This window comes from Talpa occidentalis, unplaced genomic scaffold (assembly GCF_014898055.3).
Source record: "Talpa occidentalis isolate TD23 unplaced genomic scaffold, MPIMG_talOcc4v2.1 talOcc4.16, whole genome shotgun sequence".
Classification (NCBI taxonomy): Eukaryota; Metazoa; Chordata; class Mammalia; order Eulipotyphla; family Talpidae; genus Talpa; species Talpa occidentalis.
This window is the reverse complement of record NW_023601653.1, coordinates 9,842,368-9,859,864: the sequence shown is the minus strand read 5'-3', so window position 1 is coordinate 9,859,864 and position 17,497 is coordinate 9,842,368. Positions and strand designations below refer to the sequence as shown.

The 17,497-nt window shown below is 50.5% G+C and overlaps 1 protein-coding gene across 6 annotated transcripts in view; it reads left to right on the top strand.

Moving 5' to 3' along the window:
* RFX4 (regulatory factor X4) overlaps positions 1–15,720 on the top strand; it is a 104,177-nt gene extending 88,457 nt beyond the window's left edge. For 5 of the 6 annotated variants that reach the window (XM_037513709.2, XM_037513708.2, XM_037513705.2 and 2 more), the window contains 3 exons: positions 4,815–4,974; positions 6,571–6,709; positions 14,413–15,720. In XM_037513709.2, the coding sequence (XP_037369606.1) occupies positions 4,815–4,974; positions 6,571–6,709; positions 14,413–14,685 (572 nt within the window). In that variant the 3' untranslated portion in view covers positions 14,686–15,720. Of the gene's footprint in view, positions 1–4,814; positions 4,975–6,570; positions 6,710–9,690; positions 9,964–14,412 lie in introns of those variants that run through there. The other variant, XM_037513706.2, reaches the window with a different exon arrangement.
* Positions 15,721–17,497: the final 1,777 nt, after the last annotated feature.

The window sequence follows — 17,497 nt, the reverse complement described above, 5'->3', positions numbered from 1 at the left end:
GTGTGAGAAGCAGTTGTTGGTGGTGGGAAGGCTGCAGAGTTGGGCGGATCTCGGCTCAAATCCCCGCTCTGCCATTTGCCTGAGCAAGTTTTGGGCCTCGGTGTTCTTACCTGGAAAAGGAGATCATGCCCTCTACCTCAAAAGACTATTCAGTGAGTCAAAGTGTAGAAAGAAACGGGAATGAGGTCTGATTTATGTTGATCATTCGTTCATTCAACACATCTTTACTTACTGACTGATGTTTCAAGCAGCCTTCCTGCCCTGTGTTTAAAACCTCTAAACAACCCAAATGCCCAAAAATAGATGACTGGATCAAGAAGATGTGGTACATATATACCATGGAATATTACTCAGCATTCAAAAAAGATAAACACATGCAATTTGCAGCAACATGGATGGCGCTGGAAGGGATCATGCTCAGCGAAATAAGCCAAAAAGAAAAAGAAAAATACCGGATGGTCTCACTCATAGCAGGAATCTAGAAAACTTAAATAAGGGACCAGGAAAATGAATATAAGAAAGTGAAAATCAAAATCAACAAAAAACTATGAACCAGAGACACTTTTTGGGGGGTGGGGGGCGGGAGGGGAAGGATTGGGGTCAGAATGGGGCGTTTGCAATTGTATGGGGGAATATAAAAATAAAATTTATTATTTAAAAAAAAAAAAACAAAAAAAAAAAACCTCTGGGGTGGCCGTGGGAGGACCCTCGGGGAAGAAAACATGGTTTGTAGGGGAGAGGAAGGAAAGAAAATAGTCAACATTATAATATGGACAGCCACTCACCTTTGTAGGACTCTCAAATGCTATAGGATCTGTATAGGATTCTCAAAGATCAGGGGTTTCCACAACTCTTAGACTTTTAGATAGGGACCAGGGACTGGGCAGGAGAGAATAATAGAGAGAAATTAGACAGATAGGGAAGGTTTGTTATTGTTTTCCCAACAACAACAAAAAAACAAAAGCGTTAGAGCTGTCTTAAAAATTAAGCACAAACTGTTAACTGCACAGACTTTTATTAGTTTTAAAAAGCAGCAGCAGCAGTTCTCACTGGAGGTCCCACTGGTAGGAAAGGGAATGCAAGCGGGGTTCTTTTCTGCTCCCCAGGCAGAAAGGGTTTCTCACCCAAGCCAGTAGGTGTTAATCTGCTTAAGCCTGCCTGAGTGGGTCTGTTAGATTGCTGGCACATGGCCACTTAGGGTTTTGTTTCCCAGACCACAGGAGCCCATTTTTCCAAGAGTTCCACTAGCTTTTTGTTTGATAACGTCTATTTCCAGCAGCATTTACTCCTTCAACAACAAATTCAATGGAACAAAAATTTACTGAACACCTACTATTTGGCAGCCCCTCTGTTGGGGCTACAGAGATGAATAAGGAACAGTTGCTGTGCTCCAGGAGCTCACACAAAAGTAACGTCTGCTGCATTCTCGCAGGTGATGGCTGTTATCACTGCCTCCTCCCATTGCTTGGGGGAAAAAAAAAAAAGAAAATCCTTTGGCTTCCTTAGCTGCCCCCCTTTAAATACCCACTGACCTCCCTGTGCTCTCCTGAGGTCCCAAAGGCTTGAAGGGTTAATTACTTGCTTGCTGTGGTGGGTGCATTGTTCTCCCAAACTTCCCACCCCCTCTACCCCCAATCCATTTCCAATTGTAAAATGTGCTTAATATATTTTAATAATGTTTTTCTTTTATATAGAGGCAATCCACATTCATTTTAGGAAAATACAGATAAGAAAAACTGTAAAATTTTAAAGCCATCCTCCATTCCATGACCCAGAGATAACCTGTTTTATTAAAAGGGCATTTTAAAAAATTATAACAGTAATCCAATTCCACATGCAGTTCAAAATTCAGAGAAGGTAAACATGCAAAATGCAGTCCACTGAAGACACACTCATTTGAAGGATCTTCCTCTGAGTCTTGGTGCACTATTATGAATGATGCCTAGCACATGGCCTGCTAGTCATTATGGGGGGAGGGTTTGGATGGGGGACAGTGCAGGGTTGGGGAGTTGTGCAACCAGAAAGAGGTACTTCTGGCCATAATGGTGGAAAATGAAAAATCAAAGAGCTGTGATCTTATAGGTAAACATGTTCAGAAGTTTGCTATAATTAGATAAATTACCATTGTTCTTCAAACATTTCATCCCTGGTGACAGAATGTGACCCAGGACTTGTCTTTCTTTCTTGGGATCTAAAATGGAATGACATTTCTGCTTAAGGAGGTCTGACACCAGAATACCTGATGATGAAGGGCTCTGGGAGAGCATTGCCAGCCCGCCATACACCTGGTTCTTTGACATATGTTCTCTCAGTCAATCGCACAACAGTCCCACAAGATAGATCATAGTAGTCCTGTTTTACAGATGGTGAAAGAAGGGCTCGTGATATTTAAGAGGCTTGCCAAAGGTCTGTCAGCTAGTGTGCAGCAGAAACAGGATCCAGAGCAAAGAGACATTATGGTAGAGCGAGTGGAAAGGGTGTGGTAGGCTGGGACGCTGGTCCCCCTGGGCCAGCCTTTCACCGCGGGCCTAAGCTATTTAAGATTCTCAGTTTTCCTGGAATAGACTTTGTGTGATGTCATTAGGCTGAAGTTAGTATCGTCAGAGGGAACAGTCCTGAGAATGCAGACACAGAGTCCATTGTAAGGGTGCTGTTGAGGAGCCGCTGAGCAGTTCACAGTTGAAGGCATCTGAAACTGAGCTTAATTCCAAGGTAGTGTACTCCTGAGCTATTGGGTCACTCTTGTCAGGTTCCCCTCTCCACATTGGCTACTGGAAAAATCAACCAAGTTTAAGACCCACTTTAGGAAGAATCTGGGCCTTCAGGGTACACACATTTCACCTCGTTCCTGATGGTGCCTTGTGCTCCAATTTTGTTTTAATTCCTTTCATTCCCACTTTCACAATATCTTCTAGACTCTCCTATGGTCCTATATCCTCCCTTAAATTCTTTTAGATTTAACTCAGTTTCCTCACCTATGACGTGCCTATCTATAAATGGACTATATCAGATGCTCAAAAGATAATATCTCCTTTCATGCTCTGGAATGAACCTTTGTCACTTCCTTTAAAAAAGGACATTATTTGCATTCCAAAAGAGTCTCCATTTTACAAAAGGGTTCAACACATAGTTGTTTTAATAGAAGCTGTATTTAAGTCATGACTCCGCTTTCACATACCTTCAAGGCTATTCCTTATGGGCAGAGGCCACAGAGCTGGCACCGTGCTGACCCAACAGCTCTGCTTCCCCTGCCACTCCAAGCCAGCGCAGCTGTTATCACATGCTATTTGCAAACTTTTGGCATGGAATGGACTGAATTTCTAAAGTTAAAAAAAAAAAAATCTTTTTTTTTCCTCAGGGGATTCTTAAGATAGGCATTTTCTGCTGAAGAAAATACAGAATTAGGGGCCTCCCCAGTGGCGCAGCGGTTGTGCGCTGGGTTGCAAAGCTGCCCACAGCCTCTGCAGCGCCGGTTCAAAATCACCGCCGGCGAGCGTCCCACATGGCGCGCAGACCTCTCCTGCCGCGTCCGCTGCTCCCCTCAGCAGTGTATTTCGTCAGTCTGCCTGTTCTGCTTTCCACTCTGGCTCTGGTGAATTCTCTCACCCTCCCCTGCTTCTGACTTGTACCCAGTGCTTGTATAAATAAATCTTTAAAAAAAAAAAAAAAGAAAGAAAGAAAGAAAATACAGAATTAGAGGACCAAGTTTTCTTTTTCTTTCACCTTAAAGGTGGCCTCCAATTCTTCAGTTTTTCAAGTGCCTAGTAGGGGGTGTTAAATCCTATTCCCTCTGCCTTCTAAATTAGGTTTAATTATTTCTACCATATCAACATTCTAAACTTTTCAGAAGTCAAGTTGATAAGTTTATCTTCATCATTAATGATTTTCTTAAACTACCATTTTTTAGTCTAACAAATTCATAAAATTGTTTAAGCATCTTGAGGGTTTCAAATTTTGCAAGTTTCTTTTCCCGGTCCCTAGCACTTTCAAGGTATCCAATTAAAAATCAAATTAATGGAATTAATAGTATGTATGGAATAGGTCGCCGTTAAGGTCACTGTCTAATAATCTTCAAAAAGACCTGAACAGGCAGAGCCCAATAATCTACTTATGTTTGCTTAGAGCAATTTGTTGGATCCTTAACACCTGTTGAGTGGGGTGTTGGGAAGTCATTTGCCTGAGTACGCTGCCTGGAGCTTGCTTTTGTTCCCTCTCCTTCCCTCCTTTTTCTTTCTATCTTTCCCTTTTTTTAAATTTTTTTACTGAAAGTCTTAGGCCACCAGACTCTGTGCTAAGCAGTGGCATCCAATGGTGGGCAAAATAGGCAAGACCCCTACCCTCATGAAGTTTACAGGCTGGTGTTCCGGGAGTGGGGGGAGGGTTGAATAGACATTAATCATATTCATGAATGGGTGTAAGATTATACGTTGTGGTAGGAACCATGAAGGAGAGATTCCAACAGACCGAATCTACACTACAGTGTGGGTCTTGACCCAGGCTGTGGCTGGGAGACAGCTCTTCTCTTTGGAGATATAAAGAATGAGTGGGTACTAAGAGTGAGGGTTCCAAGCAGCAGAAGCAGCATGTGCAAAGGCCCTGTGGTGCTGGGAATCTTGGCACCCTAGAAAAAAAATCATAAGAGTTTGTGGACCAGGCAGAACCAAGGCAGAGAGGGAGGGGGCTGCTCCGGTACAGTCCAGTCAGCACGGCCAGGGTCTGAAGACCGTGGCCTTCAGCTGAGAACAGTGGGGAGCCACTAAAGTATTGTAAGAAAGAACTGGGGGTGACTGATGCATCTTGATTTGTCTCTGCAGGGGCGATGCAGTCATACACGTGGTCGCTCACGTACACAGTGACAACGGCGGGGTCCCCGGCCGAGAACTCCCAGCAGCTGCCCTGTATGAGGAGTACCCATGTGCCCTCCTCCTCTGTCACACACAGGATACCGGTCTATCCCCACAGAGAGGAGCACGGGTAGGTGCCTTACTTCGAAGTCCGATTTTAAAGAGCAGGGTTTACTTAGCTTGTGCTCGGGCAGGGGACCAGCGCCACCTCTGGCCGCACTCTCACAGTGCACTCACTTCCACCCTGAATGTCATTTCTCACCTGATCCCCAGGGCACCTGGGCGAGGTAGGTATGGGTAGCCCCGCTTTACCCATGAGGACATTGAGACTTGGGTGGGTGTGTTCAGTGCCCCAGAGTCACACCGCTGGTCAACGGTGGGGTGGGGCCACCCGTCTGCCCCTAGAGCCTGCGCTCTTCCCCGCAACGTCTGGAAAGCCTCGGCTCACCACCTGCCCGGGGCTTCCCCCAGGTGGCTCTCGTGCCCCTGTGGCCTTGGAAGCACCAGGTAGGTCTCATCTTTTATGACTCGTTGAAACTACGGCTTCCCCAACAAGGGCGGAGGTCTCAGGAGGGTGGAAGTTAGGAGTGGGGTTCAGGGAACCCCTGTGGGTTTCAGTCGTGTTCTGGACCCGGAATAAATAAATCATTTATTTTGCCCGTACCTTTCTGAAACCTACCTAGTGCCGGGATGAATAAACATGTCCATTTAAAGTGCAGCCTGAAGCAGAGGGGCTTCCTGCTGTGGGGCATTGTCTTTATCAGGAGACGTGAACCTTCCCGTGTCTGCTGTGCAGTGTCTGCTCAGCCGTGAGCCTTGGGGGTGTGGGCCCCACAGACCTGCTGCGGAGGGGACCCAGCAAAATGCTGCCAGGCGGCTCTCAGCATCCTCGTGGTCATTGCCATGTTCAGGTGGCCAGCCAGGAGGGCAGCCCTTATCTCCTCGGGGGCTTCTTAGAGTGTTTTTCCATACTTTTAGAACAGACTTTGAAAGCTGGTTCAGAGAGCGTTTTGATGCTGCAGCGATGGCGGCATAGACACCCCAGGGTCCTGTGCCAGCGTCTGAGCTGTAAAAGCTGCCATTAAGAGGAACCGTGATTATATCCCAGGTTTCCATGAGAACGTTCTACCTTAGAGAGTCTCCACATAGGGGCCCTCGGATAACCACGGGCAGCGTTCTGACAGATGTGAGAGGCAGTTTGTGAGTAGCCCGAGGTCCCTCGGCCAGATGTGGGGCACCCAGGCTACCACCACCCGCCCCCCGCCGGGGCCCTGGGGCCGCCTGCCCAGCAGGTGCTGCGTCCGTCCCCGTCATGGGGAGCAGAGGCCTGAACCATACGAAAACATAAATCCCAAAGTAATTTCTCTTCCCCCCACGCCCCTCCTTTGGCTTCAGGCTGTTAAGATGGGGCGTCTCAACACAGCAGGAGCGCAGAGGTTTCATCACTAATTATGTTTTGCTCAGGGCTGGCTGGGGTTCTCTGGGCGCTGGTTGGGAGACCAGGGACTGTGCCGGGCGGTGCTGAGGGGAAAGGGAAGACCGTCTTGGGAGTTTGAGCTAAGCCACAACAGAGCCACAGGCTGGAGGTGACAAGGACCGCAAAGAAGAAAAGTGGGGGGGGGGGCGGTGAAAAAGGACCAAAAGGAGGGGGAGGAGCAGAGGCAGTGGTCGCCCGGTGGGTCCTCCCTGCTGTCACTCAGTGTCCCACGTGCTCCGTGTGCTGTAGATACTCGGGGAGCTACAACTACGGGAGCTATGGCAACCAGCACCCGCACCCGATGCAGAGCCAGTACCCGGCCCTCCCCCACGACGCGGCCATCTCGGGGCCCCTCCACTACTCCCCGTACCACAGGAGCTCCGCGCAGGTGAGTCGGAGGCCGCGAGCCGCCCGGGCCATTCGACACGGTTAATAAGCACCTTCTGCACACTGCGGGCAGCCCGAGGGTCCCCCGGGAGAGGACGGTCCTCTGCTCGGCATCTTGCCCTCTCCCAGACAGACAGGGGTGCTCAGCTCTCCGCGTGCTCACGAACCGGGGTGCTAACCAGTCGCTTTGGTTCCGTCCTCTCTCTGCCCTCTCTCTTCAGGGTCCAGTCAGCCCTTTCCTCGGCGGCCCCTTCCCCATCTCCAGCCTCCTGGCGCCGACCCTTCCTCTGGAGCCCTGTCGAGACCTTTCTCTTGGCCTCAGCCTAGCTGATCTCTCAGCCTCCCACCCCCGTTCCCTTTCAGCCCAGCACCTCTTGTCCCCCAAAATCTCATCCTAAGAATCCTTCTGAAGTGGACCCTGTACCAGCTCCAAGTTGGGCTGCCTGTCTCCTTTGGCTCCTTCTGTCCAACAGAGCAAATCTCCCGCGTGGCCTGTGGTGGATAGAGGTGGCGGTTGCGCCTGTAGTGCCACAGTCATGTGTGCGCCTCGTCTTATGCTTTCTCTTGTGCGTGAACCCCAATCTCAGCTGCTCACCATTCCATTCAGCTTGCATCCTCTGCATCTCCGCCTTCCCGCTGGCCTGGCCTCAGTGCAGGTCTCTCTCCAGCCCAGTGGATGACCACAGCCTTCCTGCTGGTCTCTGAAGTCTGATGACCACCACATCCTCCCCTTGGGCACATCCTTGCTTTGAGGTCAAGTCCAGTCTCCTAGCTTGTCTCACGAGACTCTTTGCCACCCAGCTTCTGCCTGCCTTTCTGGCCAGCCATGAGGCTCATATGTGTCCCCCACATCTTCACAGATCTCCTTCCCTGGACTGGGGTTCTCTTCTCCAGCTTCTCCTGCCTGGTGTTCGGGGTGAGCATTTCACTGTCTTGGCGGCATCTCCTGCCTTCCTCCAGGGCCTTACAAAGGGCCTCTCCTCCTGCCTTGCATGGCAGCCTAGACTTCTCCTGTTAGTAACACTTTGCCTGCTGTCATCACTGATTTGCCTGACTCCCTTGGGAGACCCCAAAGACCCTGAAGGCAAATGAAGTCTAGTGTCCCCAGGTCACACGATGCAGCCTCTAGCAAAAAGTGCAGTGCCTGTTACTGAACAGCTGCCACGTGCCAGGCTCTGAGTAAGCACTTTACACCTCCTCGCGTAGCCCTTGCAGAAAAGGACGTGGGCGTAACTCTCCCAGGGATTTGGACCCAGCCACTGTCAGCCCCTCTACTCAGGCTCTTGGTCAGCACCCTGTCCCCTGACATATGCCAGCCTGCACTAAGGATTACTGGGCAGCTGAGTGACAAGAGCTGGGGTCAGCAGAGCAGTGGGGTGTGCTGCAGGGGATGCTTACTGCATTCTGCAGGCATGGGGGGGCACCGAGGCAGGGTTTTGAGCCAGGGAGTGGCGCGGGGACACTCAGATGAACCAGGAAGGGGACTGTCAGGGAGTCTGGAAGAGAGCTAGCAGGACTTGAGTTAAGGTGGAGGCCCCAATTACATCAGCTGTTGGCACACAGACTTCCCTCCAAGGGAGGGCACCAAGGAGAATGTATCCACAATATCCAGGCACGCAGGGCAAACAGGAGTCTGTTTTGATTTCCATCTGGAGCACCCAGGGGATCCCCAGTATAGTCCCCAGACAAGCCCAGAAGTTGATTCCACTAAATCATCACCTGGGGCTTTCACTCTAGGCTTCCAGCTGCGTCACGGGGAGAAGCCAGCTCCTTAGGTGCTGCTTCTCCTGGGGACCGAGCCTGCGCTCCGCAGTGCGACCGGCTGAAGGACTTCGAGCTGCTGTAGCCTGGGTTGCACCTAACAAGTCTAAGCAACTCGTTCATTCATTCATTCATTCATTCCTGGAATGAGTGTGGGTGCCTGCTGGGTGGCAAGCACTTCGCTAGTAACTGGGAGTACACAGGAGACAGCAGTGTGGCTGGCCTGGGAGCGATTCCTCCAGTAGGGGGCACTAGTCTAGACATCTGTGGCCAGATGGGCCTTACAGCCCAAGTCACAGCTCCAAGCGTTATTCCTCTCCCTTCATCCCCTCAGCCCTCCTCGTGAAATTTCTGGAACTGATTGTCTGGGGTGGTCTTTGTAAAACCATTGCTGTAAAAAGAAGCCAGGGTCTCCTAAAGACCCACAAAGGCCAAGGTGATCTAAGGTAGACCTGCAGCATCCATTCTGGAAGCCGCAACAGTCCCCAGCACACTCATGGCACAGCTGGCCTTCATCGAAGGGCCGAGGACTAAAGGCAACCCGTGGAGGAGCCCTCTGAGTCCAGACTTGATGGGAGAGCCAACTCGGCTCTGGAAACCTTCTTGACCTTCATGCCCTGTGGCCCTGGGACAAGGTCCTTTGACAACCTCTGACCCCTAACACACACACACACACACACACACACACTGTCCTTAGGTCCATTTGTGAAGTAGGATGGGGAGAAGCTAGTCATATCACATCCCTACCCAGGTTGAGGTCCGTGCTTCTCCCGGGGAAGATACTGTCTAAAGACCAAGAATCTTCTCTTTTGTTCTAACACTTATGCACCAACCACTGTTTCCGACACTTTCAAAATACACAAACTCACTTAATTCTCACAGCAACCTCGGGAAGAAAACATTTTTCCTCTAGATTTTTAAGGATGGTGGTGGGGGCGGGGGGAGGGAAGCAGCCTCAGCAGGTCCTTTGCCCCGGCAGACGCCAGTGTGAGATCTCCCGCTCTACCCCCCAAGCTGGCGGTGCTAACATTGCTACACCTGTGTGGGCTAGGCGGGCGGAGGTAAATTCAAGAGGTGACTGTGAATATTCTCAGTAAGTTTCATGTTACCAAAGAGAAAGAAACCCAAGACACCCGATTTCCTTCCTTTCTTGGCACTTTGGTTTAAGGTTGAGCATGAAGGGAAAATCCGCAGCGGGGCTGATGAGTTTTAGTTTTCCAGAGCAAAGGTCAAGCTGTTCCAGTCCCAAGGAGTGAACAGGACACTCCATCACGGCAGAGTCACTGGGGGAAAGATCAGCCTGAATTGTGGAAAGTCACGATTAGAGAACGGGGTTAAAGAATGCAGTGAGTTTCCAACACAAGAGTCGCTGAAACCAACTTCTCCCCAAAATGCTGCCACGCTTGCCTTAGAAAACTGGCAGCACACACCTGCCAAATGCTGTCGTGGCTCCCGCTCACCCGAGCGCAGGTGCTGCCAATAATTTGAAGTGATTTGCTTTTTGAAATAGAGTAGGTGTGCGCCTCTGTGTATGCTGTCTCTTTGCACGACGCGTGCTTTCTTCCTGGGAAACCCAAAGGGGCACCTCCAGCCCTGCCTGGAGTCTCATAATTTCTGAGATAGTGAATCCAGATGAATGAGGTTCCACCAAGTCAAGTCTTGAGTTATTTCAGGAAAAACACCCTTCCGGCAACTGTGCTGCACTTGTCCATGCCAAAGTGAGCAGGGGGTGATGTCAGGCTGCCCCTCTTGGGGTTTCCTATCCTAATGCCTGACCAGACAGAGAAAACAACCCAGACCCAAATTCTCACCTCCAAAACATTTCTGAGCTTCATTCAACATGTTTGTGGAACCGCCCCCACCGGCCCTGTCCGCACCGTGATTGTGAACCGGGTCCTTGATCTCCAAAGCCGTGGGACCAACCAGAAGCTAAAACACCTTAGTGTGGACTAGGAAGCTATTCCTCCTTCCTTTCTGTGTGGCCAATGCTCAGCCTTGCCTGTCAGCGTCACCACATTTGCAAACTCTCCAGCACCCTGCCCAGCCCGGGGTCAGGAGTCCGCCGTCTCGAGGCCCAGTGACGGCCACAGGTCTGCTGAGGATGCTCCACTTTGGGGTCGTCCCCAGGGCCACAGGGAATCGAAGTCACTCAGTCACAGTGGTGTGAGGTTTCTCAAGTGCAGAGGCAGGCTTCCTGAGTTCGAATCCCCACTTTGCCTCCGACTTCCTCCTCTGACAAATGGGATAATTATAGTTCCTACTCCTCGGGCTGCTGTGAAGGTGAGGGGATTTAAAGAGGTTAGAACAGGGCCTGGCTTGTGCGCTGGCACTCGTCAGTGAAATGAATGAGTGGATGAAGGGAGCCTTACTCTGGTATTAAGTTGCTGTGTGACCTCAAGCAGGCCCTTCCCTCATCTGTAGCAGGAGTCGTCGACCCACACGGTCGGCCATCTTTCAGGCTCTCCCTATAGTCAGTGGACCACGTTCCTGAGTCTACAAAGGGTATCAGTGTTTGGCTAACACGTTTCAGGCCCTTTGTACACAGGAGCTCAGAGTGCTGCACAGACATTTCTCCAGTTGACCCCGGCCCTAGAAGCACAGCAAATCTGAATTATCTGACGGGCTATTGGGGAGCTCGTCCTCTTCCCGGAGAGGCCCACGGGAAGGCTGGCTGGGGTGGGCCCGCTGGCAGAAGTTGGGTGCGGTGAGAGCCGCCTTTCATAGGAAAATAGTTTGTGCCCCTGACTGGGCCACCTTTCACCTCTTGCTCAAGTAGGAGCCCCTTTGGGAAGGGTCAGGGATAAAGGGTTCATTCTTCCCTTTCCGTGGGCAGGAAAGTCAGGCCTTAGCGCCGGGGAGTTGCTTCTCAAAATAGAACTTCCTAATATGGTTCCAAGGAGGCCCAAGGTCAATCACGGCGGAGATGGACTCACGCCAGGGCCGTCAGACAGGACCTTCTGACCACATGGGCAAGTGCGGGCACACGCATGGGTGCACAGGCACCCCTCACACACCTCCTGGGGGGGGGGGCCCGGCGCCTCCAGCTCCACGTTGGCATGCCCCGCAACTGCGTGTGACGTGACCTAGAAAATGGCCACTTCCTGTTACGGGCCCTCAACAAAAGGCGCCTTTATTCTGGACAGAGCTCTCTGGACCCTGGGGTCTATGCCTGGCCTGCTTTGGGACCCCGCATGAAGCCGGATGTGGGGTGTGAAAGGTGAGGCGGGTGCAGGGGCCCGCCCCGGCCGCTCCTGCCAGCCTAAATAGAAGCTTCATTGGTGGCTTTCATCGCCAGGCCCAGGCGTGGGCACTCGGTCTCTCGTCTTTCAATGGCCTCTTCACCATGGGGAAAGCGAGTCACTGACTCATTTGCAATTAGCTGACCTAACAGGACAGAACTTTCCATGCCGGATTCTGTGGTAACAGAATTTTATTGTCACATTGGAGATATTTTGAGCCCGTCTCATTTCCAGGCAATTACTCTTCTGAGTCTGTAACACAACTCCTGGGCACAGCTGCATCGAGGGTCCTGGATTAGGCACAAAAGCCACACTCTCTGGGGCGCTGTGGGCAGGAGGCCCCAAGCCCACACTGGGACGTTTTACCTGCACAAAGCAAGGCGAGCAAGGACTCGTCAGAGCCAGCAAGCTGAGGCCAGGTCAGACGAGAAAGGGCTGGCGCCGCCCTGCAGGGGAGGAGAGAGCTTGAAGGAAGCGTGGCAGAGAAAACTACTCCAGGACAGACTCACACGCCAGCTCTCCCACTGGCCCACGATCGGGTAGGGCCCTTAGGCTCGTGGGCCCTGGCTTCCCATCTGTATGTCAGAGGGTTGGAGAACACGACCCTAAACCTTCCCTTAGTGGCAACATCCCAGGGTTCGTTCACCAGACAGTTGCGCAGCACCTGCTGACAGGCGTGATTCTAGACAGTGGGAATGTGGTGGCCAACGTGGCACAACCCCGCGGGGGCTTAGGATGAACCTGACCCCGTGCAAAGGAGACAGTTGCTGAGGTGAGATTTGAGCGGAACATGACCGGAGCATGAGCACAACAGCAGGCCCGTGAGGGGGCTGGAGGGGCTGGGTGGTGAAGGCCGGACACCCTCTCCGGAGATGGGAAGCAGCTTGGCAGGCCACAGGACCAGAGAGCAGGCCTGTGTGCCCCCGTGCAGGCATCCAGGGAGCGTACTGAGACACTATCAGGAGGGGAAGCAGACTCTTTTTAAAACTTACGGACTACTTTGTAAAACTTCTTAATATTCCGTGTCACACAGCTGGGATCCTGCTTCTTGGACAGGGCCCAAACTGCTGAGTCTCTCTGGGCTTTAGAGTAAGTCCTGCTAGCACCCTACTGCTCAGGCCGAGTCCCCCCACCCCTCCACCCGTGGCTACCCTACAAACAGCGTCCTCCCCATCCCCACACTGCAGAGCACACGGGGGTGCTTAAGTGTTGATTGGACTGGGAATGATGAGCGCCTCGGTGCGCGTTCTGGTCCCCTTGGCAACAGCCCTTGGTGCCTTCTCCCTCGAGTCCCGGATGCCACCCCACACCCTTTGCCTGCTTTCCTACCTGTTTTTTTTTTTTTTTTTGACTGTGAAGTGGCCTCACTTTGCTATGGGAGGCACGTGGCCGTGCACAGGGTAAAAAAACGCCTCACTCTTGGCAGTTGGGCCCCCCTCTCTTGCCTTATGAATTGGTTCTCTTTGCCCGCTTTGGGCCTGAGAGACACCCTTCCTGAGCTCCCCTCGGGCTCCCACTCAAAGAAGCAGAATGGCTTCCTCTGGTCCCCCCTCCACTACGGGGAGCAGCCATTGTTATCACAGCCTCTCCTCCAGCCCGGCGGCTGTCTAGGCTTCAGCCAGGCTGTCTCCCTCACAGGAGGCAGCCTCCCACCTAATCCCTCCGGGCTCCACTCTCCAACTGTCAGGGAAGACAGATGGGGAGCAGAAGAATTCACACATTCACACACACACTGTCCTCCTCGCTGCCCTAGCCATCCTTCTGGACCGGCTCCTGTCCTTGCTGGGGACAGGACGGATGGCAAGGGCATCTTTGTGTGGCCTGGCCTGCAGACTCCCGCTCTCAGAGGGGGCCTGGAGCTCCTCCCCTTCCTCCCCTCTGACGGTACTAAAAGGGGCTGATTTGCATAGCTGTCTTGGCAACGGAGAAGAATGTAAGAGAAGCAGCACTTGGGGGCACTTCTCTGATTCCTAATTCTTTCTCGGCTGCTTCCCCCCTCTTGTAGTCACTAACACCTGTTTTCCTGACCTGCTCAGCAGCTCCTCTTCCCTCTCCTTTCAGCTGGCTTATGTTGACTCCTTCTTCCACGCTTGCATCAAGCCTGGTAATTTACCATTTCCTACTTGTGCATCTTCTGGGGCTGGAGTGAATGTGAACCAAAAAGAGAGCTGTTCTCTAAATGATAGGCACTAATAATAACCTTTGAAGCTGTTGACTTGCTTCCTCTTCAAAAGCCGGCTTTCAGGCTGCAGTTCATAATTGAATTCAACTGTAAAATGCTATTTTTAATAATGTCATTGTGTTTTACCTGGCAGTATTGTTCTCGCGGGAGGATGGAGTGTGGGACCTGTCACATCTCCATAACCGAGGACGAAACGCACAACCATCAATCCCTCCAGAGCTAGAGGGGCACGTTCACTCTCTCTCCCCCCTGTATTCCCAGGGTGGCTATTTCTCTTTTGGGGCTTGACTTCCCCAAATTTCCCAGATTAGGAGCGCACTGTGGGTCTTCCTTTGCGTTTCTCCTGTTGCTTGCTGCCTAGACCAAGGTTCAAGCTCTGAGAAGTTCGGTGACGCCTTTCCATGAACTCTCTCAGAGCATCTTGAGAAAGTTAACTTAAAACCGACTGTGAACATGACTGTCTTGTGTATTTGCAACTCCAAGCTAATTTTAACTTTGTGGAATTTCTTTCCCTTCAACAAGTACCCTTTCAATAGCCCCACTTCCCGGATGGAACCTTGTCTGATGAGCAGTACTCCCAGGCTGCATCCTACCCCGGTCACCCCCCGCTGGCCAGAGGTGCCCACAGCCAACACGTGCTACACGAGCCCGTCTGTGCACTCCACGAGGTACGGAAACTCTAGTGACATGTACACGCCCCTGACCACGCGCAGGAATTCCGAGTATGAGCACATGCAACACTTTCCTGGTTTTGCTTACATCAACGGAGAGGCCTCCACGGGATGGGCTAAATGACTGCTATCATAGAAATCCGTATTTAATATTAATAATAATTATTAATAATAATAATAAAAGCCCCCAATGCCCATCCCCCAGACGACTTTATCTGTGTATATCATAACTCATGGACTCTTATTCCTAGGCTGCCATCTTCCTAATGAAAGTGAGGCTGGGATTCGGTACGGGATGGATAAACTTTAGTGCAGAAATGGGCCCCGCTAAAAGTCAGTGAGATTGGGTTCCCGTAGCCAAGCCAGACTTGACTCTTTCGAGAGAGCACTATAACTGGGCAGGCCAAGCTGTGCCTTTCCCTCTGTTCCATGACTTTCCTTTGTGTTGGCCACCACGCCCAATAAGCTCCTTGTTTGTCCTGTTGACAAAAGCTCTTTAGTCTTGAAGGATGGAGACCGGAGACAGAATCTGGTTTGCGTTCTTGGATGGGCACATAATTTACCAAGAACATCCATCTTGCCACCTTTCTGTCCTCTTGCGCTTACCCTGAATGGCCCTCAGATATGCTCTACGCGTCCCTTCCTCCTGGTGAGGTCCTCACTACTTCCTGGAACACCGGGGCTCCACGGAGGGGTCTGGAAACCCCAGACTCCCCGTCCCACTCACATCCGTCTCAGTACCGGGCGTTGTCTTGGAATGTCAGCACTCTCTAGAGGGAAGGAGGAGGCCTGCTCCTATGCCTTAAGTCGGTGGGAGGTCTGTAGGGGACTGGCCCTTCTACAGGCAAGTATTTGTCCTAAGTTTGCACAATGGCTAGTGTCCGCAGAAGGCAGGAGAGGGTCTTTAAGTGGTGTGAGAATGTGGATTTGTGGCACTGAGTATCACACTCAGCTCTGCTGTATTAACTTTGTGAATCTGAACGGGCCAAGCGTTAACTTACCAAGCACCAAGTGTGAAAATGACTTTCATGGTTCCTTCATAAGACTATAAAAATTTCCGACACTTTGAGAGAAAAAAGAAATTTCAAAGCTGTGCCTTTGAGCCTATACTATACTGTGTATGTGTGGAAATAAAAAAATGTATTGTACTTTTGGAAAATTTTTTCGTAGGCATTTTTCTGTCAGATTGGTAGCAATTTGTGAGGTTTGTTAGAGATTAACATAGGGTTTCTTTCTGTATTATAAAATGCACCAAGCAATTATGGTGGACCTATTACCCTATGGGTAAGAAATAAATGGAAATATGACATCGGATGTTTTAGCAATTGTTTTGTAAATAAAATCTTTGATCACACCACTCAGTGTGATAATCATGTCTACAGCTAAAATGGAAATAGTTTTATCTGTACAGTTGTGCAAGGTATGAATGGTTTCAACTCAAATAAAAAGTATTGGAAAAAACCTGCTTTTTTCATTTTCATTTTGCACTTGACACGATCTCTGTGTGCGTGTGTGCAATATAAACAACATCCTGGATATTTAGGGTGTGGGTCGGCAAACTAAAATGGTCTGATGCGTTTCTGCTCATCCAGTTCCCTATCATCTTGTCATAAAAAAAAAAATCACTAAAATTTGGATAGGCCATGCATCCGGTCCTTGAAGAATGATGAGACTGGTCGGGGACCAGTTCTACATGCAAAGAAGGACTCATCTAGGTTTGCACAGCAGTGTCAGCAAAGGGCAGGACAGCGCTGACAGGGAATATTGCTCTTTAGTACCAGCATCGTTCAAAGGGTCCCCTGGCACTTAGTTCATTATGTCTGTAGCGACACTGGGTGTAAGACACTTCAAGTGCGGTACCTTAAATAATAAACTTCTGGAACAGAAGAGTGACAGGATAATATTTATTGAGTATCAAATTCCTCTTCAGTGCTGCATTTTGAGTTGAGGGCCGAGGAATGGGTTATAGAGGCAGAATATTATCTGTTCTGCCCCAACATTGAGCATGTGAAATTCAGAGCCTCCGATTTCCAGAAACGGCAGTAGTGACTATAAGGCATGAGAACTTGACAACTCAGTTTGCATTTTGAAAGATTTTTTTTAAAACCAACCTCTTACTTGCTATTACAGAACATTTATACCTGAAAAGGATTTTAAGATTAAAATTGTAGATTTTACACTGCATCCCCTTGAAACGATTCGGCTAAACTGTTCTACAAAAAGAAAGTCGATGGTGGAATTTACCCTCCGAAGGTAAACTAGTTTGATGTTTCGGCCACGATCCATTCGTCGTCTCTCTGTGAAGACAGGAGGAGAAAGGATGACATTTCACATGGTCACTGTATGATAAAATGGACCCGCGGCTAACTGGCTTGTCACACTCTCACACTTCAAAGCTGGGGTTCCATAAATGACAGGGGAGAGTAAATCTGACTTTTGACTTAACTAAGCACCAAAAATTAGGCAATTGCCAGATTCTCTAGCCAAGTAGCAACAGCATGTAATAAACAACACCCATGTACGAGAAACAGCCCCCAGCTCATTAAATGGCATTCATCTTTAGACAAAAACAGCCACAATTCACAAGGACCTGAATCCTGGAGTGACCTTCCGTTCTCTGGGAGCACGTGTACCCTCCGTGCAGCACGCCCAGGACCAGGCGTCTCCAGCACTGCAGGAAGAAGGAGGCTTTAGATGAGGGACGTGGCCACCACACATTCTCGATAAAGTACAAGGTGCCCATCCTGGGGAGCAGAGTGCACTACCCAGGTGCCCAATTGTTCTACACCTCGATCTTCCGAACTGAGAAGGGGCTCACCAGGGACAGACAACTGCCGCGTGAGCTCAGGACTCAAAGGCACCTTCTCTCCCTCAGATGGTTCCTAGCCAGTCACTAGAATGGGCATGGGCAAGGCTGGCAGCTGGGAGTGGGGCCA